At 43.1% G+C, this 24,622-nt stretch overlaps 2 protein-coding genes across 3 annotated transcripts in view; one reads left to right on the top strand and one right to left on the bottom strand.

The window, feature by feature from the left end:
* The window catches only part of MPHOSPH8 (M-phase phosphoprotein 8), a 40,093-nt gene extending 24,835 nt beyond the window's left edge, over positions 1-15,258 (top strand). The window contains exons 6-14 of the mRNA XM_003279149.4: positions 1,257-1,382; positions 1,463-1,551; positions 3,899-4,039; positions 5,254-5,340; positions 8,608-8,762; positions 10,561-10,715; positions 12,089-12,216; positions 13,058-13,141; positions 13,679-15,258. Coding sequence (XP_003279197.2) covers positions 1,257-1,382; positions 1,463-1,551; positions 3,899-4,039; positions 5,254-5,340; positions 8,608-8,762; positions 10,561-10,715; positions 12,089-12,216; positions 13,058-13,141; positions 13,679-13,720 — 1,007 coding nt within the window. The 3' untranslated portion in view covers positions 13,721-15,258. The remainder of the gene's footprint in view (positions 1-1,256; positions 1,383-1,462; positions 1,552-3,898; positions 4,040-5,253; positions 5,341-8,607; positions 8,763-10,560; positions 10,716-12,088; positions 12,217-13,057; positions 13,142-13,678) is intronic.
* Positions 15,259-17,456: 2,198 nt separating this feature from the next.
* Positions 17,457-24,622, bottom strand: part of PSPC1 (paraspeckle component 1) — a 152,929-nt gene continuing 145,763 nt past the window's right edge. For both annotated transcript variants that reach the window (XR_004030136.1, XR_004030137.1), the window contains 2 exons: positions 19,457-19,556; positions 17,457-17,721 (listed from right to left, as the gene is read on the bottom strand). The gene's annotated coding sequence lies outside the window, so the exon portion shown is untranslated. The remainder of the gene's footprint in view (positions 17,722-19,456; positions 19,557-24,622) is intronic.

The raw sequence follows: 24,622 nt of genomic DNA, 5'->3' as shown, positions 1-24,622 counted from the left end.
CTGTGAGTTTGGTGGTATTATCTCAGTTCATAAAGACCTCATCTGTTCTGCTTCCACAATCTTCCCACATTGCTTCCTCAGTGGTGCGATGGGTCATGGAGCATAGTGGGTGGGGGCTTCATGGGGGACTCAGACACCTGAGTAAGAAGACTGGCTCTGCCACTCACTGGTGTGTGTCTCTGAGCAAACCCTGGAGTCTCTCCCAGCCTCTCTCATCTGTAACATGTCTCCCCTTACAGGTTAGTGTGTATGGAGGAAATAAATCCATTCATGTAAGTAAGTTAACATGTCTTAGATTGCTAGTGGCTTTCACTATTACCATTGCTGATAGACCTGGGATGCTGCACCAGGATGGACAGCCCAGAGGCTGTGCTTTTTCTCTGCTGTCAGCTCTCAGAGGTAGCAGAAGTGTTAGTTTGAGTTGAGGGCTTTGGAAAAGTTCTTCATTTATTGCATATGTTTTACAAACTTTATTTCTGTGGCAAGGCCATCTGCCTAACATCATCTGTATAGTTTGAGGAATTGGTTTCAGGTGAAAATCCTTTAACTCTACCATCAAGTAGTTCTGTTTTTCACTTGTAAAAAAAGCACATAACCATTGTGAATTACTCCCAAATGAGCTGCACTGAAGTCTGTGATTGATTGCAGTGGTGATAAAGGCTGAACACATGCGTCCTCGGTGTTCCCATGCCTGTAGGTCCTGTCGGGGAAGACTCTAGCAATACCTCACAGGGGGTTGGGTGTGGGCCAGGGCTCTGTGGGAGCAGGAGGCTTCCAGACGTAGGGGCCTGAGGGAGTCTGGAAGGATCCATAAGCAGTGCCTTTGACTCACATGCTGGGATAGCTCACACGCTGAGAATGGCTTTATCTGTACATGGTTGGAAGCAGCGTATGTCCAAGAAGAATGGTGTAAGGGAGAAAAGTCACATTAGAATTGCATTTCCTCTTACCAGATCCCTGATCCCTCCTTCCTTTGAGCTACTTAGTCTTAAAATTCCTCCTTCGCTATTTCACAATGACAGGTTACCTGTTTATCTTTATGCCTGCAGAGTACCATGGCTTCTAAATGTGGATCGTTCATATTACTTCCCAAAGAAAATTGGGGATTTTATCAATTAAAAGACCCCATTATACAATGACTTGTGTTAAAAGTGTACATAAAGCTTTGGTTAAGACACCACAAATTCCATAAACAACATTGTAGGTTTTTTATACTTCAAACAAATGTATGTTAACAAGGCCATTGTGTGTTCCAGATGGCAGGCAGCAGATTCTGAGTTTGGGCATGGACCTGCAGTTGGAATGGATGAAGTTAGAAGATTTCCAAAAGCACCTTGATGGGAAAGATGAGAATTTTGCTGCAACAGATGCAATTCCAAGTAGTGAGTAGTTTTGGAAATATTGAAATCCCTTTCACAAATCTAGATTTATAAAATCTAACTTATTTTTTCTTTCATTTTAGATGTGTTAAGGGATGCTGTGAAAAATGGGGATTATATTACTGTAAAAGTTGCACTTAATTCAAATGAAGAATATAACCTGGACCAAGAGGTAATATGTTGTTGAAAAATCTCATGAAAGGAAAATGGAAAGTAACACTTGAAAGAATTCAGTTTAACTTTTCATTTATTTTAATTACAAAAGGCTGTGCATGGTGGTGCACACCTGTAATCCCAGCACTTTGGGAGGCCGAGGCAGGAGGATTGCTTGAGCCCAGGAATTCAAGACCAGCCTGGGCTCCATGGTGAAACCCCAGCTCTACAAAAAATACAAAAATTAGCTGGACATGGTGGTGTACACCTTTGGTCCCAGTTACTTGGGTGGCTGAGGTGAGAGGATCACCTCAGCCTGGGAGGTCAAGGCTGTGGTAAGTGGAGATCACACCACTGCACCCCAGCCTGGGCGACAGAGCAAGACTCCATCTCAAAAAAAAAAAGTAATGCACGTTCACTTTGTAAAATAAAAAAATCGTAGAACCCTATAAATGTACAATTATGGTCCCTTTAATTCCAACCCCCTGCCCCCTAAAGGTGATGATTTGGTTTGGTTATGGTCTACCTGTTTTGTATGTGGTTTACCCTCTGCCACTCTGAGAGCATAGAGTGAGACCATTTTCCTGTGGCCATTTGCGTTTCTTTGATGGTTGTCCCATTTACAGCAACGGTCCATCTCTCCTGTTGTAGCTGGGGATTTTTCATACTGATATGTGTGGATTTTTTTTGAGACAGAGTGTCACTCTGTTGCCCAGGCTGGAGTGCAGTAGTGCGATCTCAGCTCACTGCAACCTCCACCTCCCGGGTTCACGCCATTCTGCTGCCTCAGCCTCCCGAGTAGCTGGACTACAGTCGCCTGCCACCTCGCCCGGCTAATTTTTTATAGTCTCGATCTCCTGATCTCATGATCCACCCACCTCCACCTCCCAAAGTGCTGGGATTACAGGCGTGAGCCACCGCGCCCAGCCGTGTATGGATTTTTTAATGGAAGCATATTGACCCTTTCTCCCTAGATTGTAGGTTTGTGTTTGAGTCTTGTATTGCTTGAAGATTTTTAGTTTTAGGCAATCATATCTGTCGATGTTTTACATGTATGGCTTTTGGGTATCTTGCTTAGAAAATATTTTTATATTTTCTTTAGTTTTTTAGCTTAGCTGTGGAATTTTTAGGTTTAATCCTTTGGGATTACAATTCACAAAATTACTGGGATTTTGATTCAAATTGCATAAAATAATATAGATTGAGAATTGACATTTTTATTTACATTTTGCATCTTCTGTCTAGGAACATGGTAATTCTACATTCACTCAGCTCTTCACTTATATCCTTAAGCAAAGTTCTATGGGTTTTTTCATTCATACAGACGTTGCACATTTCCTATAGATGTATGCCTATATGTTTTATAATGGTCATTAGAGTCTTTTTTCATTTACATTTTGTTTTCTAACTGGTTATTGCTTGTCGATGGTAAAGCTATGGATGTCTTTGTACATGTGTGTGTGTGACTCCAGTCATTTAATGAAATTCTTATAGTTTTTAAGTTACTTGTTTTGGATTTTCTAGGTAGAAAATTTGATCGTATGCCCCCCAAAAATTCACTGTTCATTTTATATGGTGCAAACTTTTCATGTGCCTTTAGGATTTAATACACAAAACAAAAACAAAGAAGATACAAAAATGAGAGCTGGGCGTGGTGGCGTGCACCTGTAATCCCAGCTACTCGAGGCTGAGGCAAGAGGAGTGCTTGCGCCCAGGAGTTTGAGACCAGCCTGGGCTGACATAGCAACACCCTGTCTCAATAAAAAAGAAAGAAAGAAAAACAACACCAACAAAAAAAATTGAAGCATTCCTTGGAGATATTGTGGGTTTGGTTCCAGGCTGTTGGAATAAAGCGAGTCACACAAATTTGTTGGTTTCCTGATGCATATAAAATTTAGGTTTACACTATACTGTAGTCTAAATGTGAATAGCATTACATCTTTTAAAAAACCTATATATCTTAATTTACAACACTTTATTGCTAAAAAATGCTGACGCAACAACACAAAATGAGCACATCCTTTGGGGTAATGATGTGAATAAACGTGCTTGTGGCAGGGTTGCCACAAACCTTCCTTTTGTAAAACACACGGTCCCTGTGAAGTACAGTAAAGCAAAGCTCAGTGAAACAAGGTAGGCCTATAGAGGAAAGTTGTAAAATTTTATGCAAACATTCATATGTGAAAAGATACTCTAAAAACTAGTCGTTTCTGATGGTTGGGATATTTTAGTGAAAATCCTAAGTAGATGCCTAAATCAGTGCCCATTAGTGATTTCACATTGAAACATCTTGAGTGAGAAGACTTGGTTCTGAAATTGTTCTGACTAAAGATTAACACGTTTTTTATTTAACAAAACCAACACAGGATTCCAGTGGAATGACACTGGTGATGCTTGCCGCTGCGGGAGGGCAGGACGACCTCCTGCGACTCCTCATCACAAAAGGCGCAAAAGTGAACGGTCGGCAGAAGAACGGGACCACTGCCCTCATTCATGCTGCAGAGAAGGTTTGTGGCTTCTCATGCATCAGTTTCAGAGCTTTCGTGGTATTCCTGCCGATGGACTGAGAGGGTCTCTTTGGTAGTGAAACATAGCAGTCACATGGTCACGTCGCCTTTTTTTTTTTTTTTTTTTTTTAAGACGGAGTCTCGCTCTGTCGCCCAGGCTGGAGTGCAGTGGCATGATCTCGGCTCACTGCAAGCGCCACCTCCCGGGTTCACTCCTGCCTCAGCCTCCTGAGTAGCTGGGACTACAGGCACCTGCCACCACACCCAGCTAATTTCTTTGTATTTTTAGTAGAGATGGGGTTTCACCATGTTAGCCAGGATGGTCTCCATCTCCTGACCTCGTGATCCGCCTGCCTTAGCCTCCCAAAATGCTGGGATTACAGGCGTGAGCCATCGCGCCCGGCTGTCACACAGTCCCATAGCTTTTTAAAAATTTATTTTTAGAAATAAGGTCTCACTCTGTCACACAGGTGGGAGTGCAGTGGCACCATCATAACTCACTGTAGCTTCAAACTCCTGGACTCAAGCAATCCTCTCGCCTCAGCCTCCCAAGTAGCTGGGACTAAGTGTGTACCACCACACCTGGCTAATTTTAAAAATTTTTGTAGAGACATGGTCTCACTGTGTTGCCCAGCCTGGGCTTAAGTGATCCTCCTGCCTCGTTTAAAGTTCTGGGATTACAGGCATGAGCCACTGCACCCAGCTGGAGTAACTTTTTAATTTCATGTTTCAGTTGATCTATGACATGTAATGAATGGATTTATCATCAGTAGTACATTGTAATCACATTTCAAAGTGTGATTTATCTCGTTGGAAGTAATTTATATTAAAATACTCTGATTAAAGTACTAATATTAATTTTAATCTTAGATAATTTAAAATTTTTTCGAATGGTATTTGTATTCCTTTTGGTTAATAATTTAATTGAAATGTTTCCATATATTATCTTTTTAAAGGATTTATATGCAGAGGTTCTTAGGTTGGAGCTAGTGGTTCCATTCAGGTAGCAGTTGCTGGCAGCACAGTGAGTGGCCATGTTTGGGCCTCTGTGGGGCAAGGCTCACCCCCGTGGCCCCACAGGAATGCTGCAGCCTGCAACCACTTGTGATAGAACCTGTTGGGTATTTTTCCTGATGACTAAAAATTTCAAAATATCTGAAAACTGTCTTTTAAATAATTTGGGAAATTAGATTTGCCTTTTTTTCTTTTCATAGAACTTTTTAACAACAGTGGCTATTCTTTTGGAAGCAGGAGCTTTTGTAAATGTCCAGCAAAGCAATGGTGAGACTGCACTGATGAAGGTAAATCCCTCCTGTGGGTCGTCCCTTTCTTCAGTACGTTGGCAGGTGCTCGTGATGGCATCTGCCACTGCCAGGCACTGTGCTGGGGACTGAGAACAGAGTGGGGACAAGACAGTCCTGGAGTCCAGCCGCTTGCAGGGGAGAAGGAGAAGCAGGCTGGCAGGGTAGCAGTGAGAGCTCAGTGTGGGCAGTGGTGTGATCGGAACAGGCACAGGGAGCCATGAGGTCACAGGGAAGGGCTCCGAGCTGGGCCCTGGCGACCCTGACAGTCCTTAGGGTGGATGAGGCAGGTGCCACACTGTGTCCTAAATGGCAGTCGAGTCAGCCGGAGCCACCGCTGGAGCAGCAGGGAGGCTGCCGGCCTCGAAGGTGCAGGCCTGGTGTGGGCAGAGCTCCTCGTGCTCTCTGTGTGTTCATCATTTTACGTTGGTGAATTTGTCGCCTCAGGCTTGTTCCTGTGTTCTGGAACGTGGTTTGCACAGGTTTTGAGAGAAAGGTCAGCAGTTTGGCATTTGTCTTAGGGGGCCGTGCCAGGTCTGGTTGGTTCCTCTGCAGCAGTTGTGGGTTCCTGGCTCAGGATGCTGTTAGGATATAGCAGGTCCAGACACCCAGCCAGTGGTGGCCGGCGCAGCTCCCCGTGGGCACCTGTCCTCTTTCCTTCCTGGGATGCTTGGCTCCGTGTAAGCCATTGAGCCAAGCAGGGGCCTACCCACAGCGCCCATTCCAGCCTCTGTCCCCAGTAAGCAAAAGAGCACAGCCAGGCCCTGGGTCTGCAGGGCACCTGGCATCAGGTCTCACTGTGAACCCTCTTCTGATGGCCTGGACCACCTGTCCCTTGTCCTTCTGCTGCACAAGGCCCGTAAACAGTCTCCTTCTGTCGCCTGGGCTGGAGTGCAGTGGCACCATCACGACTCACTGATGCCTTGGCTTCCAGAGCTCAAGTGCCTCTCACCTCAGCCTCCCGAGTAGCTGGGACTACAGGTGCGAGCCACCACACCCAGCCATTTTTTTTCTTAATAGAGACAAGGTCTCACTGTGTTGCCCAGGCTTGTCTTGAACTCCTGGCCTCAAGCACTTTCCTTTTGGTTCACGGAAATGTTCATTTTGTTTGGGAGCCTGTGGTTTGTCTTTGTTTCCCTTCATTTGTTTTTGTGGTTGCCTTGTGTGGAGCAGAGGTGGCCTCTGCAAGCATCATCTTGGTGACAGATGACCAGGTGTACCCTGAACTGCAGCCACGCAGGTGCATCTAGAGCATGAGAGAAGTGGGTGGGCACAGAAGCCCCCTCATGCCAAGCCTTAGGGAGTTCGTCCTGAGGGCACTGGGGAGCCACAGCAAGGCTGAAGCTGAAGAAGGGTAGAATCGGATTAGAGGGTTTTCATCTGTGTATTTTAATGCCTCTTAGTACAGAAGGGGCATAGATTGAGAAGAAGATAGTTTGCAAACTTGTCAGGAGAGTCTCTAGATGATGTGAAATAACAGAAGTCTGTACCTCGGGAGTGACAGGAGGGATGGAGTGGGTGAGGTGCCCATTTGGTAAGAGCTTGGTAACTGGAGGTGACGCCTGGGCATCCCATTTCCTAAGTTGGGGCACGGGTGGCACAGCTGGGGGAGTTGGGCGTTGGGTCGTGTAGATGTCACCTCTGCACATTTCACTGGGGCATCTAGGCTCAGGAGAGAGGTGTGGGCTGGAGATTCAGGTTTGTTGCTGTCCAGCTCTGCAACAGTGACCATAGCCATAGGTTGAGAGTGGGGTCATCCATGGGGAATTGGAAAGGAGAAAAGGGCCATAGATGGAAAGAGGCTGCGTGGGGAGAAGCAGAGGAGGAAGAGGAAGTGGTCCGCGGGCTGACAGCACCTCCCCCACACAGCAGGCAGAAGGTAGGTGGGAGCGCCCCTCAGGGCTGTGTGCCTTGCTGAGGTACATGCGTTGAGTTGAGGAGTGGGGTGCAGAGGGGAGATGGCTCTGGAAGTGGGTTGGGGAGGGTGTGGCCTTTCTTCCCTGAGCGGACATGTAGCAGTTATTTCACTGGGTCTGAATTCAATAGACCGCCTTTATCTGCCAGGAGGTTTATTTAAGTATTTGTTCCTGAAAAGCTGTATTTTAATTGCTTTCAGAATTTAGCATGTTGAAGGTTTTTTGAGTTTTAGAATGAGAAGACGTAAACATAGTGATTTTCAAAAATTAAAAACCTTTTCATCTGAGGAGAAAGTGTATAACTTGGTCCTTACCAGAGTGGGCAGGTGCAGAGGGACTGCCCTCGCCTGTCACTGCAGGTTCCGTTGGTCCCAGAAGGGCCTCTCACCCTCCCCGTGGCTGCAGTGTGGGCCACTCACTCTGTCCCGAGCCTGTCCTGGACGGCGTCCCTAACCTCTGCACTGGACGCCCAGGGTAACAACCAGAAAGGTCTCAGGCATTGGCCAGGCGCCGCTGATGGCAGAGTTCCCCCTGCCAGAAGTGCTGGCTGATACCGTTGTCGGAGTAGGGTGGTGGCTCCTCCTAGGGCTGTGGGAGTGCCACTGCTCCTGGAGGCTGCTCTGCGAAGTGACGCTGCTGCCCCAGCATCTGCCTCACAGGGTAGGGAGGCACAGGCACCCTTATCCCCTTTTCACAAATGGAAACATGTGACTCAGAAGAATTAAGGGACTTATCTGAAGTCACATGGCTAATAAGTGACAGAGACAAGGAAACAGTCTGTCAACTGTGCTACAGCTCCATCGTAGATTTGCAGATTCAGGTTCGTATCTGTGCTTGGGTTGTCTCCTTTAAAGCAGCAGCTGGGGACATTTCGAGGTTATTTTGTGGTCCTGAGAGGTGTTTTTGAGATTCCTGAGACAAAGCTGTCTACAGTGAAGGCCAGGCTTGAGTATCTCTGTGCCTCTGCTGAGGGGCTGGCTCACGGGGGACAGCGTGGCATGGACAGAGGGCAGCAGGGGACTGCTTAGCAAGGCCTGGTGTCTGTTCTGTCTTGGGACTGAAGCATCCTTTTTGACGTTGCCCATTTCCTGAAAACTCAGTGAAGATATTAACTGAACGTAGCACACGGATTTTTATGGTGGCCCCTGAGTCAAAGATACTCCCCACTTGCATTTAAGCAATGCTGTGTGACTCCTAATGCTATGGCCTGACGGGCCCCAAAAGTTCTCTCTCCTTCTTCCCTGGCCTGTGCCCTCTCTTTACAGAACCCCCAGGCATGTATGGAGAAGGGACCAGCACCCATGCCACAGTTTACAGCCAAGTAATTGTCACTCCTTTTTACCTGACATAGGCCTGTAAAAGAGGAAATTCAGACATCGTACGACTCGTAATTGAATGTGGAGCTGACTGCAATATTTTGTCAAAGCACCAGAATAGTGCCCTGCACTTTGCAAAGCAGTCTAACAACGTGCTTGTGTACGACTTGCTGAAGAACCATTTAGAGACGTAAGTGGGAAGCAACTGTGCCATGGATAAGTCCCATATCATACATCTGTTTATGTAGACACATTATAATTGGAGTGGCCTGTGTGTAACTGCTCAGAAAAACATCCAGCACAAGTCCTGATGGTTTTGTTTCCAGCAGATCACAGATTTAATAAATGGCATATGAATTATTTTTCTGCAAATTATTTAATTCTCAGAAAATGTCAGACTTAACACTGGCCTATCCGGGAGTATTTTCCTTAAATATTAAGTATGCTCTTAATTTGGTTAGCAAAGGTTTTCTTAAAAACATTTAAACTTGGCCGGGCGCAGTGACTCTCGCTTGTAATCTTAGTACTTTGGGATGCCAAGGCGGGTGGATCACTTAAGGTCAGGAGTTTGAGACCAGCCTGGCCAACGTGGTGAAACCTCGTCTCTACTAAAAATACAAAAATTAGCCAGGCATGGTGGTGGGCGCCTGTAATCCCAGCTACTCAGGAGGCTGAGGCAGGAGAATCGCTTGAACCCGGGAGGCGGAGGTTGCAGTGACCTGAGATCGCCCCATTGCACTCCAGCCTGGGTGACAGAGCAAGACTGTTTCCGCCCCCCGCCACCAAAAAAAGAAAGAAACTTTAAACATCTGTCTTTCTTTTTAATAGACTTTATTTTTTGCAACACTTTTAAGCACAGCCAAGTTGAGTGGAAGGTACAGATTTCCAAGCCTCCCCACTGCCCTCCTCCCCGACTGTGGAGATCCCAGTCACCCACAGTGGGACATACAGCTGGGGAACCTACAGGGACATGGCATAATCCCCTGGAGCGCAGCACTGACATTAGGGCTCACTCCTAGTGTTACACATTCTGTGAATTTGGACAAATACATGATATCCATCCCTCATCACAGTGTCATACAGAATAGTTTCACTGCCTTAAACAGCCTGTGTTCTCCACCTCTTCATCCCTCCCTCTTCCAGCCCCTGACAACCACCAGTAATTTAATTCCTTCACATTTTGCCCTTTCCAGAACAGGTGGAATCACACATTATTTGGTCTTTTCAGGTTGGCCTCTTTCATTTAGCAATAGGCATCTGAGATTCCTTCCGTGTCTTGATAGTGCATTTCTGTTTAGCACTAATATTCTGTTGTTGGTTGTCAAGATTTACTAGTTTATTCAAGTTCATTCTTTTTCAAATAAATTCTAAATCATATTTTATTTTATTGCAGGTTCATACTTATAACACAATTTAGTATTTCTATCACTTAAGAACTCTTTTGGCAACACATATCAGAAACTCACATATATCAGACAGTAGCGAACTCAAGGCGGTGTTTATGTAGCAGGTCTCGGGTGGGCCTGTGGGACCGCGCCTGTTGCACTCAGTGCTGCTGATGGCTGCAGTCCTGACTCGTCTGGTCACACGGGGTGTTTGCATAGATCCAGCAAGTAGAGTGACGCACTTTCCTGATTTGCCCAGTACTGAGGGGTTCCCCTTTCTGATTTTCCACTGATTCATTAGACAACTATGTATTAAGCATCGACTTTGTGCCAGGCACTGTCCTAAAGGCTGGGGAGATGGAAATGGCAGTGAGCGGGGGAAGAGACTTGCCCTTTTAGAACTTCAATTCCACTGAGATGGACAACAAGACAGATACATGGGTGTCAGGTGCCGGGTGGAAGTACAGCTGGAAAGCGGAGGCAGGCAGAGCTGCAGGTCTTTGTTTGGAAGGTTGGCCTGGGAAGCCCTCACTGGTATTCGACAGGCTTGTGGTTCTTTTCTACATTAATGTTAACAACACGTACTATTTTTCTTTTTCTTAGACTTTCAAGAGTAGCAGAAGAGACGATAAAGGATTACTTTGAAGCTCGCCTTGCTCTGCTAGAACCAGTTTTTCCGATCGCATGTCATCGACTCTGTGAGGGTCCAGATTTTTCAACAGATTTCAATTACAAACCCCCACAGAACATACCAGAAGGTAAGCCGATGCCTCCCTTCACACTTGCCTATGTGAAGTGTGACACTATATTAACAGATTTTTAGATAGAATCCTTTCTTTGAACAAAACTTTTAAGGAAATTCTATTATGTGTAATAATTCTGCAGACTGGTTAACAGTAGAGCCACATCTGGTGGAAGAGACATCCAAGGGACACCCCCATCCCTGTTTTTACACCCATATAGAGCATGGAAGTTAAGTCTGAATAATCACACTAGTTCTCAATGAGTTTTATTAAAATTCAGCGTCAAGATTGTAACCCTAGAATGTTTTTTCCCTGAATTTTGTTGTTTGTAATAGTCTTTGCCCTTTGAAAAAGAAAAAAATAGTCTTGCCCCATAGTAAAGCTGAGCGGAAAGAGATGGAGAAGCCACTTTCCTGTCTAGCCTCTGCTTGACAGACCCTCTCCAGGCAGGGCTGCGGCTGGTCCTCTCTACACGTGGCGCCAGGTAGACCTGGAGGCAGTGCCGTCTGCGGAGGGAGGAAGCCGGGCTCCGGCTTTTTTTGCTTAAAAACCCATTATCCATTTTGTAAATGATTTGTATTCATTCCTGGAAAATGTGTTTAAGAACATATAGCCCTGCCCCTGAAAGAGCCATTTGTAATATCTTAGTGTTGAGAGAACTTATCGGGTTTTTGTTGTTGTTGTTTTGAGATGGAGTCTCCCTGTGTCACCCAGGCTGCAGTGCAAGGCATGATCTTGGCTCACTGCAACCTCTGCCTTCTGGGTTCAAGTGATTCTTCTGCCTCAGCCTCCCGAGTAGCTGGAACTACAGGCGCCCACTGCCGTGCCTGGCCAATTTTTGTATTTTTAGTAGAGATGGGGCCATGTTGGCCAGGCTGGACTCAAATTCCTGACTCAAGTGATCCGCCTGCCTCAGCCTCCCAAAGTGCTGGGATTACAGACATGAGCCACCATGCCTGGCCAATTTTTGGTTATGTATTAATCAGAAAAATTGGATGGGGCAAAAGGGTATGTGGAAGAAAATGGAAAACCACTCAGACCCACACCCAAAGATGCTCACCACAGGAATGTCCCTGGGACATGTGCACATTCAGCAGCAATGTTTAAATACCAGTTTAATAACTTCAGTATAGAAAATCATACATAAGTCTTTTCCAGGAACTGTCAGTAGAGATTACTTGGGCAAAAGGTAAAAAGAGTTCTGTGGTTGAAAAATGCCAGGTGACACAAGCTTTGAGAGGGCCAGCCTCCTCTGAGCCTCCAGGCAGAGTGGGTGATGGCTGTCTGACCAGGCCCAGCTCAGGGGCCCACTTCCATCTGGTGTTGAGTGTTCCTCTGGGGGCTGAAGGTTGCATTTGAAGTAATTCACACACATGTCCCATTTTCAGGCTCTGGCATCCTGCTGTTTATCTTCCATGCAAACTTTTTGGGTAAAGAAGTTATTGCTCGGCTCTGTGGACCATGTAGTGTACAAGCTGTAGTTCTGAATGATAAATTTCAGCTTCCTGTTTTTCTGGTAAGATACTCTGTATTTCACTACTCGAAAAGTACATTCTTCTGATCAAAAGCACAGATGACTTAATTTTAAATTCCTGTGTCTTTATAAAATATAAGCATTCAGAAAATGATCCAGTAATAGTGGTTGGGAATGAGGCAATACCCGTAAAGTAAAATTATCCTAAGTTTTGTCAGTAGGAATTTTTCCTGCTTATTTTTTGTCTTAAATTGTGCTCACCATACTGTCTTAGGGCCAGCATTGTTCTGAATATAAATTCTTAATGATCTCAAAGATTCTTTGTACATAATTACTTTGCCACTTTTAGAATTATTTCCTTGGACTGAATTAAGCAAAATTTGCTAGATACAGACATTTTAACACTTGTACTGTATATTGCTGGGTGCATTCTAATCCAGTTTCCCAGATTGATTCTGTCATTTGTATGTTTTTAATAAATCAAGGGAAAAATAAATCACCTTTTTTTTTTTTTTGAGACAGGGTCTCGCTCTGTTGTCCAGGCTGGAGTGCAGTGGTGCGGATCACAGCTCACTGGAGTCTTGACTTCCCAGGCACAAGCAATCCTCCCGCCTCAGCCTCCTAACTACCTGGGACTACAGATGCATGCCACCATATCCGGCTAATTTTTGTATTTTTTGCAGTGACGGGGTTTCACCATGTTGGCCAGGCTGGTCTCAAACTTCTGGGCTCAAGCGATTGGCCGCCTTGGCCTCCTCCACAACATCTTGACTTATGAAATAAAAAATAAAACTTATTTATGATTCTTTTACATCATTGGTGTTTTAAGGGTTTCTGGTGTAAGTTTGAAAACACTGACTTTTTTTTTCTCTTTCCATTGTAGGACAGTCATTTTGTTTACTCATTCAGCCCTGTTGCAGGTCCCAATAAACTCTTCATAAGGTTGACAGAAGCACCCTCTGCCAAGGTGACAGTCCTTTCTTCACATTTCGTGTCACTACTCAAGTTGTTGCTCCAGATTATCAAAATTAGAAAAAAAATTCCAAGAATCCTGGTGTACCTGTCCTAGAGACAGGCACTCCCTAGGGTAGTGATGCTAGGTGCACCCTCTCTCTGTCTACGGTGTGTTAGACATAGTAATGCGGCAGGAAAAGGACTAGGTTGCAGCTGAGAAAAACGCCTCTAGAGGATGGCGCCATCTGAATCACGATCTAGGCCTTGGTATGGAACTGCCAAATGTATGTCTTCAGGCCAGTCCCTATCCTCTCTTGTATGAAAGGAGGCTGGACAAAATAGTCTCTCTAATAAAACAGTAATATAAAATTATAAGCACTTGGAATTATTTCTTGAATTAAAATGGCAATGATCTAACAATGTAAATTGATAAGCAACTTGAAAATATTGCCAAATAATAGAAGCAAATCTTGGCCATGTGTGGTTCTTTTCTTGTAAGAAAGGGGAAATCTGGATCTGTATTGACACCTGCATTCTTTTCTTTCAACAGGTTAAGTTGCTAATAGGTGCATACAGAGTGCAGCTGCAGTGACCAAACAGAAGGGACTGGGCGGAGTTCTCTTCAGACTGATTCCTATACTCTTTGACAGCAGTTTGGAATTCTTCTAGCACACCTATGTAAAGTTTTGTCTGTAAACCTCTTGCAGTTAAGCCTGTCGTCTGTTGTAGTCTGTAAGATGCGACATAGCTGTGTCTGTGCCAGTATGCTGGAATCTCAGTGCAGTGTCCAGACTGCGTATTTCAGTTTTTCCACAATGTGGATAGTACATACAAAGATTATTTAAGAAAATTAAAGACTTTCTTTTTTCTGGAGACGGAGTTTCACTCTTGCTGCCCAGGCTGAAGTGCAATGGCGCAGTCTTGGCTCACTGCAAGCTCTGCCTCCTGGGTTCAAGTGATTCTCCTGCCTCAGCCTCCTGAGTAGCTGGGATTACAGGCACCCGCCACCGCACCCAGCTAATTTTGTATTTTTAGTAGAGACGGGGCTTATCCATGTTGGTCAGGCTGGTCTCGAACTCCTGACCTCAGGTGATCCGCCCGCCTTGGCCTCCCAAAGTGCTTGGATTACAGGCATGAGCCACTGCACCCAGCAAGAGTTATTTTCTTAACTTGAAATTTTCTACTAGCCCTGGTGAACGTCTGTGCTCAAAAAAAGGGAAAAATTCAGCTCTAAAACATTTGCTTACAGCAAGGGAGCCATGTTATATTCAAGTTACCCAAGCACCAAATAAAGTGTGGGTTTGCTGTCCTTGAAAGGGTTGGGAGGCCCAATCTTTTTCTAGTAGACAGTTGCCACACATTCCCCAAGCACAAAAGGTGGAGATGGCAGACACTTTGTAAATGTGCTGTAGTCACTTATCTTTTCAAAGGGTTAACAAGAGAATCTAAGATGTAGTAAGAATGTAAACCAGACCACTATGAGACCTAAAAGAGAATATTAAATGTGAACTTTTAGCAGGGTGTGGTGGCTCACACCTATAATCCCAGCGCTTTGGAGGCTGAGGCTGGAGGATTGCTTAAGTCCAGGAGTTTGAGACCAGCCTGGGTAACACGGGGTGGAACACGCCTGTAGTCCCAGATACTCAGGAGGCTGAGGTGAAAGGATTGCTTGAGCCAGGGAGGTCAAGGCTGCAGTGAGCCCTGAAAGGCTACTGCACTCCAGCCTGGGTGACAGAATGAGACCTTGTCTCAAAAAAAAAAAAAAAAAAAGTTTCTTGGAATCTGTACGGTTTTTTTGAAAAGCCAGACCTTGTGCTCTTGTTTTGAACACCGACTGGGAAGATGGGGCTTAGGTAACAGCCAAGCCTGGCTGTCAGCTGTGTAGGAGCGACCACCCTGTCTGGGAAGAGTTCCTGCTTCTGTATGGCAAAGCATAAATCAAGCTCAGCCTGGACTATGGAGAAGTTGAAAATTGTTTTGTTCCTCATTAGTTTATAATTGTATGAAATACGATTTTAATGAAAACTTTTCAGAATTCACGTTTGTGTAGATATTTCAGAGAACCACTTTTACTTTATATCCTAAAACTGCATTTTCCTATGGTTTTGTCAATAAAACACTATGATGTTGGTCTCTTTCCTTTTATATTTCAAGTCTCAAAACTTTAAAAGATAGTAGATACTTGTGGTTTTCTAGCTAAATGAGGGCCAAGATTGGACTTTTTAAACTAAATTGAATCATGTAGTATATCTGATTTCATAGCTTTCTGGGGGAAAAGGGAGATATGAGTTAGCAGCAGTGCAGATCAGGAGCAGTAAAGAAGACAGTAGGAGTGAGTCCAACTACAGATGTGAATGAACAGCCTGAGAGGAACACGTGAGAAGGTGACCTGCTGTTTATCAGGAAGGCAGGGCTGTCTAAGATACAAACCAAATAGGAATCGTCAAACAGTTCAAATTATCGGGGGAAAAAAAGCCTGAGCAATGATCCCTCTGGAAAACAAAGCAGTTCTCAGGCAGCACCTTACTAAAAGGTTTATTACAACGTTTAGAACTACAGGTCAAGGCCCAGGGCAACCTCGTGTAGTGCAGTTAAAGCGTATGCAGCACAGCTTATGTGACTGAGGACATAGGCCTAGTCATGTCCGGATCTCCTAGTCTTTTCCCCTGGAAAGCTATGAAGTCAGATACGGTACTAGTACATGATTCAGTTCATGGCCTAGGACATAGGTGATCTCAGGACTAAGATCACCACAGATGGGATGCATGGCTGTGACCAGACTCGCATCATGTCCTCTGCCATTATTCCTTTCCACTGTCTACTTGGGTAAGGACAACATAACTTGGCTATTCAATTAACTAGCAGCAGCACTCAGATCTAGTTTGCTGTAATGGCTGTAGTAGAAAGTACATTACACGTTCTTTTGTCTGTTCTGCCAAAACAGGGATTCTGATAATGTTGAATAACTACAGTTAGATATGAGGAGTTTGGTTTCAGTCCAGAAATAGAAAAACTATTCCATTTTTACACACTATCCTCGCAAGTCAATCCTGTATTCTTAAATGTGGAGAATTTTATTCAGTAGAATGATCAGGAGAGTCTATTTGAAGCTCAGGTGCTACTTCTGAGTTCCGCTTGTACTGCATTGTATGCATTATACTGGGTAGCTTTGAAAGTGAAGCACCCTCCCAAACGAAGCCGACTGTTAATGAGGACATACTAGTGCTGGCCAGGCTTATAAGACACTCAGCATGTGAACCAGGGGCCCGATGAAGCACACACCATGAAAGGCTGGATTGGATGCCCAGAATGAAAACAGCGGAGCTCAAGGAGGATGATGAGCAAAACAAGGAAAAGCAGGAGACATGCAACAGACTATGAAAAACCTGGGTCACGAAATGACAAAGGCTAAAGAAGTTCGAAATGTTTAATATTTCATGCAGTTAACATGTTTCCAAGCTTTAAGTCTGAAGTTTTAGACTTGTCCCAAATCCTTGCTAAGTCAAGACCACTATGGAATCCACACTGCTTTCTATAGACTTCCACTGACTTGCAGCTAATGGTCCTTACACAGCAAAGCTGGGATTTCTAGACGTCTCCTTGCAGGTTCGGAAAAGCCTCACTAGGAAAGTGGCAAGACTGTGAAGACGGCCGGGCGCGGTGGCTCACACTTGTAATCCCAGCACTTCTTTGGGAGGCCGAGGCGGGCAGATCACGAGGTCAGGAGATCGAGACCACAGTGAAACCCCGTCTCTACTAAAAAATACAAAAAATTAGCCAGGCGTGGCGGCAGCCGCCTGTAGTCCCAGCTACGCGGAGAGGCTGAAGCAGGAGAATGGCGTGAACCCGGGAGGCGGAGCTTGCAGTGAGCCAAGATTGCGCCACTGCACTCCAGCCTGGGCGACAGAGCAAGACTCCCTCTCAAAAAAAAAAAAATGACTGTGAAGACAATGAAGGTTCACAATTCAGTCAAATGGAAACAAGATCAAGGACTCATCTGTCCGCCTGGCACCAGTTTTGAAGGTGAGGCCACCACGCATCCCCGCAGCACACACTCCTCCTTCCTGTGCCGACTCCCGCTATTTGCTTGCCTGAGCCAGTTCATGCTTCAGTAAAAACGATTTTTCTCCCAACAATGCCAGTTTTCTTATTCCCAATTTTGAGAGTTGACCCAAAATTGTGGGCTATGAGGGATGGTTTTTAAAACTCCTCTAATGGTTCCCAGGCACAGAGCGTTGAAAAGGAGGGATTTGTTGGCTTTTCTGAATTTGTGCATTGTTGCCATACTACTTCCCAACATGAACCAGCAAGACCACCACACCAAGGAGTAGGTAACATCTTGATTTAATTTACAATTAAAAAGCCAAAACCCTCGATACAAAGGAAAACAGCAGTTTACCCTTATTCTGGAGATCATTTTTAACCACAGAAAATGTGCCCCTGTAGCATGTTTTTAAATGGAAAGTGCTGTGATTGCCCAGACATCCATAAACTGCTTGTATGGAGTAAGGAATTCATAAATGAAGTAAGATTTGTTTTCTGTCTTGTTTCTCCCAGATCACGAACAGGATATTTCCCACAAGATGTTTTGACCTGGAAAAGAGACAGAGTCTTCACTAGTAAACAGGATCTAATCTCCACAGTATATTTTTCTAAAGAAACAAGAGCTTTCCGTCCTAAAGTAATTTGCTAGACTAGAATCACTGACCAGCAGACCTAAATTCAAGGTTCAATATTAAGATTGTTGGAGGAAACTGTCATGGAAATGGCAATTTCTTAACTCTTTATAATAAAAGCAGATTCAATGTCACAAGAATTAAATATTTGGCATTTTAATAATTTTGCTTTCTTTACATGTTTCTGGAGTGAACCTCGGTTTCTTTTCACTGACTTTGTTAGAAAGTAAAATCTATAAAAGGAGTTACTTTAACTGAAGTAACAGTATTCACATATTTTAACCAAAATTTAAAAATCCTAAAGTTCCAATGACAAATCTACCTGATAAGCTTATAGAATCTCTCTCCCCTTCTCTGAAGGCCACAGAATGCCACAGCCTTGTTCTATGCCACAGATAGCTTATGTACACAATTTTTTTTCCTTTCCCATATATTTCCTTACCCATATATGAGATTCGTTCTTTGGATTTTCAGATACCTACCTAATACAGCAATTTGAAAGTTTAATTTCAATAAAATCTCCATAGACTATAAAATTATTCTCTAGTTTCCATCCTCAAAATTTCTATTGCATAGGCTGAGGGTGTGGCTTGATAATGTGCATTCTGAAGCTCCCAGATGATGATGATGCTGGTCTAGGGCCCAGGCTTGAGAACCAAAGCCTGAGATTAACTTTCTAGAGCTGGGTATAGTATGCAAAACAGCTGTCACATTTTGTGCTGCATGAGGTGTCAGATACTTTGAAAAGGTAAAATTTCTCAAAACTACAGAATACATCAGTGCATCTCAAACCAAGTGCACACAAATCCTAGAAAAGAAACGTCTTCATTAGTACACAAGACCTAATCTTCACAGTTAAAACGGACTTTTCAACTTGCAGGACTCTGTCCTGTGTGGGAGACACTTCATTTCCAAGAAGCTCTCAGGCAACACAGTCACTCCTAGTCCCCAGAACAACTTGTAGCAGCAAGAGTAAGACACAATAATGTTTAGTATCACCAGACAGGAGCTAGAAAAGACATACACTTAATACTTTCTGGATCTATTAGAATGACAATGTACCCACGGAAATTTTGTCATAAAGACTGCATTAATGTTTCAATAATATTTTATGAGTGACATAACAAAAGAACCGAAAGATAGTGACCCCTTTCCGAAAAAGTAGAAAGCAGAGGAGGAGGAATAGATCCATTTTTAAGATTACATATTTTCCAAAGGAACACAAGTTTAAAATTCTAGGTTTGGAGGTCATTAAAAATCAATAGGAAATTTTTTTACAAAGACCTTTTTTTTCTCTCTCCTCACTCCAAGACCTCTATGTCATTTCCCCTCTTAGTCCAGTTTTACCTGAAGACAAATCAATATACGCATTACACCAGTGAGGAAAGAGGAGGACAAGGCGAAGCTGAGAGTCCCCTCTAGCCTTGCTGAGATGTGATGCCAGGGTTTCCTATGAAGACAGGCCAAGCTATAGAGGCTTCAGCTTCAGCTATAAACTATTCATAAATATTCTACTGACTCAAAACACTGGGACCATTACCTATGTTCATTACAGTCCACAGGATCAGAATCAGGAAGAACTGACTAGAAAAAACTAGGAAGAAATGAATACTCAAGATCTGTTAGAAAATGATGAGCAGATACGGACCGACCTGAAAGGAAGTATGATTCCAGTACTTCTGGTCTTAACTCTTCTGAATTACACTGCAAGCTGAACTTCAGGTAACTTCAGCCACGTTTTCTTTTATCACCCTAGAAATACAATGAAATCAGATTTAGCCTTTTTAAAAACTGATTTCAATAAACAATGAGAAAAATCAGAGTTAACTCATTTCGTAAAGTTCATTAACAGTAATTGAGGGTTCGATGCCATGTAGTGCTGCGTGCTCTGATTATTTCCATTCAGTAAGGATTTTCTTTTTAATTCAAAATACTCTCCATTTCCTCAAAGAACATCAACTGACTTAAAATTCAGCTTCATTTTATCATATACAGTAAACAGTATTAAGTCCTAAATACCAAATAATTTTCAGATCTGCTAATAATTTATTAAGAATTGACTAAGTCCTCCTTATTTCCACAGGCCCTCTTGTACAGATTGTTGATACCTCAGCACAACACAGCTTGAAACCTTGTATTGCAAAATCCCACAAAGGATCCTCACTCCCACTGTGTCTGCAAAACCGTATTCCACTTGTACCAAGGCAGGGAATACCAATGTGTGTGTCATGCTCCATCAGAAAAAGACTCTTACCCTAGTAAAACCTTGATCAACGTTCTTCAAAGAGCATGTACCCAAAACATTTCAACAGAGGATAGGTTTATGTGTACAGTTATATATGTTTTATAATATGCCTGAAATATTCATACAGTCATACACAATTGCATTTTGGGACACATAACCATACAGCTGTGTGCTCAATTTTCAACTGTGGGGGGTCCATGATCCAAAAATATTGGAAATCATTACCCTAGATCAGTGTTGTTAAAACCCATTTGGGTCCCAATTTGCCTGAGAATTGGATGAAGCCTGAAACTGTCCCCCCAAAAAGTGTATGTGAAATATGTATGCAGAAACTGTAGACAAGATTGTGCCTGCAAGTAAAGGGGATCCACAGACACCGTAATGCACCCCAGTAACCCAAGAGGACCCATGGGGTCCCTGTAATCAAATCTTTGGAGTTTTTGTTTTTGTTTTGAGAGAGGGTCTTGCTTTGTCACCCAGGCTAGAGTGCAGTGGCGGGAACATGGCTCACTGCAGCCTCATCTTCCCAGGCTCAAGCAATCCTCCTGCCTCAGCCTCCCAGGTAGCTGAGACTACAGGTGCGCACCACCACACCCAGCTAGTTGTTGTATTTTTTGTAGAGATGTGATTTTGCCATGTTGTCCAGGCTCGTATGGAACTCCTGAGCGCAGGCAATCCTCCTGCCTTGGCTTCCCAAAGTGCTAGGAATACAGGTGTAAGCCAACATGCCTAGCCTGTAAGTATTTTTTAAAACAAGGCATGGCATAAATGAACAAAAAATTATTTTTTATATATTTCCACCAGCAACTGGCATTCTATGTACTCTTGTATGCAAGCTCTGAATTTATAGACTCTGTATCCTTATATTCACCATGGATTGAAAATGCAGTTAGAAGCCAGGCGCGGTGGCTCACGCCTGTAATCCCAGCACTTTGGGAGGCTGAGGTGGGCAGATCACTTTAGTCCAGGAGTTTGAGAAGAACCTAGACAACATGGCAAAGTCCCGTCTCTACAGAAAAATACAAACATTAGCCGCACATGGTGGTACATGCCTGTAGTCCCAACTAACTGGCAGGCTGAAGCAGGAGGATCGTTTGAGCCCACGATGTGGAGGTTGAAGTGAGCTGAGATCACACCACTGTGCTCCAGCCTGGGCTACAGAGCAAGACCCTTTCTCAAAAAAAAAGAAAGAAAAGAAAATGTAGTTAGGTCCCCAGTGGTTGTGTCTATACTGAACATGTACAGACTTTTTTCCTTGTCATTATTCCCTAAACAATATAGCTCCATAGCATTTACACTGTATGAGGTATTACAAGCAACATATAATTTAAAGTATACAGGAGGATATACATGGGATATGTGAAATACTACAGTATTTTATATCAGGAACTTCAGGATCTGCAGATTTTGATATTCATGGGGGCAGAAGCAACCTCCCAGGAAATGGAGGAACAACTGTTTATGCCTTCGGTACAGTAAAGGCTGACAATAAAAATAAACAGAACCATAAACCAAACTGGACAACAGCGTCACTTAATCCTTCTCAAAACATCAGGCTTACTAAAAACTTTAAGCATTCTCAGCTTCTCAAACATGTGAATACTCAATTTATAAACCATTACTAAAACCTAGAAAAGGAATTTCCAGAATTTAGCCAAGTTTTAGTTGTCAATATTTAATTTCAACTTTTAAATTTTTATTTATGTATTGAGATGGAGTCTCTGTCACCCAGGCTACAGTACAGTGGGGTGTTCTCGGCTCACTGCAACCTTCACCTCCCGGGTTCAAATGATCCTCCTGCTTCAGCCGCCCAAGTAGCTGGGACTACAGGCACACAGTACCATGCCCAGCTAATTTTTGTACTTTTAGTAGAGATAGGGCACCATGTTGGCCAGGCTGCTCTCGAACTCCTGACCCCTCCCAAAGTGCTGGGATTATAGGCGTGAGCCACCACGCCCGGCCCAAAGGCACCATGCTCGGTCCAATATTTAATTTTTAAAAGGGCCATTTTTTTCTCATTACTTCTATTCAATATTTGAAAAATTACTAGAGTTCTGTTTAAACTGGTCTTACAAAAAAAGTGACAAGGCTGATTGTACATTGCATTGCAATCAACCCTAATAAAACCATCACAATGAGCTACTACACATCTATTCAATGATACTCATAATATGGATTTCAAAATATGTGAAGTCCTAGAAAGCTAAGACAAAGACAGCATTTAATATCTCCTCATTCTGAAGAACAGCATATCCATCAAAGTGATACTGCCTAATATGAAAAAAAAACCAATAATCAAATTAAAAGAAAGGTCTCCCTTAAGTGAAATCCTAAAAGTATAACTGTAACAACTATATGACACCATCTTGAACACAGGTGGTCTGTCTTTAATTTCAGAATAAAATGGGGTCACTAAGAACTGCACACACATTAACGGGGGATTTTATCCTCATGCCAAAACATTTAAACAAGAGCAGTGAAAAAGGCCCCTCTAACCACCCCCTGAGATTGAATAGAGACATTTTTCATATAGTCAGAAATGTTAACAGTCAATACCACACATACTTTTCTATGACTTAAAGAATAAAACATTAAAATACAAGGCCAGCATGGTGGCTCATGCCTGTAATCCCAGCACTTTGGGAGGCTGACACAGGAGGACTGCTTGAGGCCAGGAGTTTGAGACCAGCGTGGGCAACATAGCAAGATGACTCTACTAAAAATGTAAAAATTAGCTGAGTGCGGTGGCACACACAGGTCATCCTGGCTACTTGGGAGGCTGAGATGGGAGAATCACTTGAGCCCAGGAGCTCAAGGCTGCAGTGAGTTATGATCATGCCACTGCACTCCAACCTGGGTGACAGAGTGACACTCTATCTCTAAAAAAGAATAAAATAAAATGTAAAGATATTTTTAAATACAGAAGCCCCATTCTTTTGAGAATGGTAAACTATGTGATAATGGATGTAACATTCTCCCAGCCTTTGAGTAAAAGAAGATACTCTTTTCCCTGAAGACACAAGGTATACTATTATTCATGTATTACATGTTATATATTATGTAATATATAAATTATGTATAATAAAAGTAAGTCCTAAGGAATGAAATGTATAAAATACAGATAATATATGATTGGAGCATGGAGGCTGAGCTGTTCAAATTACAACATATGAATTGTAAAACTTGAAGAAACAGGATTTTAACAATGGCATATGTTGAAAGATGCTTAAAAGGCAAGGATTTCCTGTGAGGCAGACACCTGTTGTGCTGAGCCACAGGGACCAGGATTCTTTTAACCAGCATGTTCACTGTTCAACAGCAGGGTTTCCTTTCGGAGAAAGGTATGCTCTGAAGTCTGCGGATTTTGAAGGGGTAGGGATTTCCATGTTATCTAACATAACTACCAGAGAAATCTTATACCGAGGAGTGTTTACAACTGAATATGAACCTTTGCCTTCATGACAAAGGCACAGACCACAACACTGGCTGCTACAGCAACAAAGAAACTAAATGCTATTACAAGCAATTCATAGCTGTCAAAATATACAGGATTACCTTTCACCAAAGCTGCTCTATTCTAGTGTTAACTGTAAGATTCTCTTTAAGCAACAAAGAATGTATTTTCAACAGACAGTATAAAGAAATAGTGAAGACAGTGAATGATATAGCAAAAGAATAAGGCAAAAAATTCAAAAGCCAACATTTTCCAAGAAAAGTTGAGAAAATGCCTATGAAAGCAACAAACATGAAAGAACTTGACAACAGATCCACAAGGTCATACTACTTTTTGATGTAATGTAACCTCAATAGATGAACACATTATTTAACATATTAAAATATAATTTCAGTTAATTGGACAACTAGATGATGTTTTAATAAAAAAGTTGTATCTTTCGGCTGATATTTTGTAAGAAGCAAAAATCTGTAATGTGAACACTCAATTCTGGATTCCCAATATCATCTGGCTTTTCAGAATTCTAATAAAGCTATCTATGTTTAAACTCATTTTTACATTCACAGATTATACATAGGTCAATGAGTTTTAACATCAAATGGCAATGAAACCACAAAAGCTAGTTAAATAGCAATATGGGTGTACGGTGATCAAAGAAAAAGCAGGAGTACTTTACAAAGCAGGTGGCTGAATGGCAAAAAAAAAAAAAAACACACACGCACCCAAAAAAAACAGTATACAAAGGGTACTCAACATCAGAAGTTATCAGAAAATGTTCACGTCAGGCTCACTAAAAAAAGTTATGAGGAAAAGCAAATTAAAACCACAATGAGATATATTCACTAAAATGGCTAAAATTAACATGACTGACAGTATGGAGTGTTGTCAAGGATGCAGAGGAACAGAAATCTTACACATTGTTCATGGGAAAAGAAAACAGGACAGGCACTTGAGAAAATTACTTGGCAGTTTCTAAGAAACATATTAATAGAACCTGCCCTAGACTGACAGTATGGCTCACAGGTGTAATCCCAGCACTCTAGGAGGCCGAGGTGGGAGAATCACTTGAGCCCAGGAGTTCAAGACCAACCTGGGTAACATAGCGAGAGACCTTGTCTC

The sequence above is a fragment of the Nomascus leucogenys genome, chromosome 5 (assembly GCF_006542625.1).
Source record: "Nomascus leucogenys isolate Asia chromosome 5, Asia_NLE_v1, whole genome shotgun sequence".
NCBI lineage: Eukaryota > Metazoa > Chordata > Mammalia > Primates > Hylobatidae > Nomascus > Nomascus leucogenys.
Note: the sequence above shows the minus strand (reverse complement) of the source record. Positions and strands in the feature narration are given on the sequence as shown.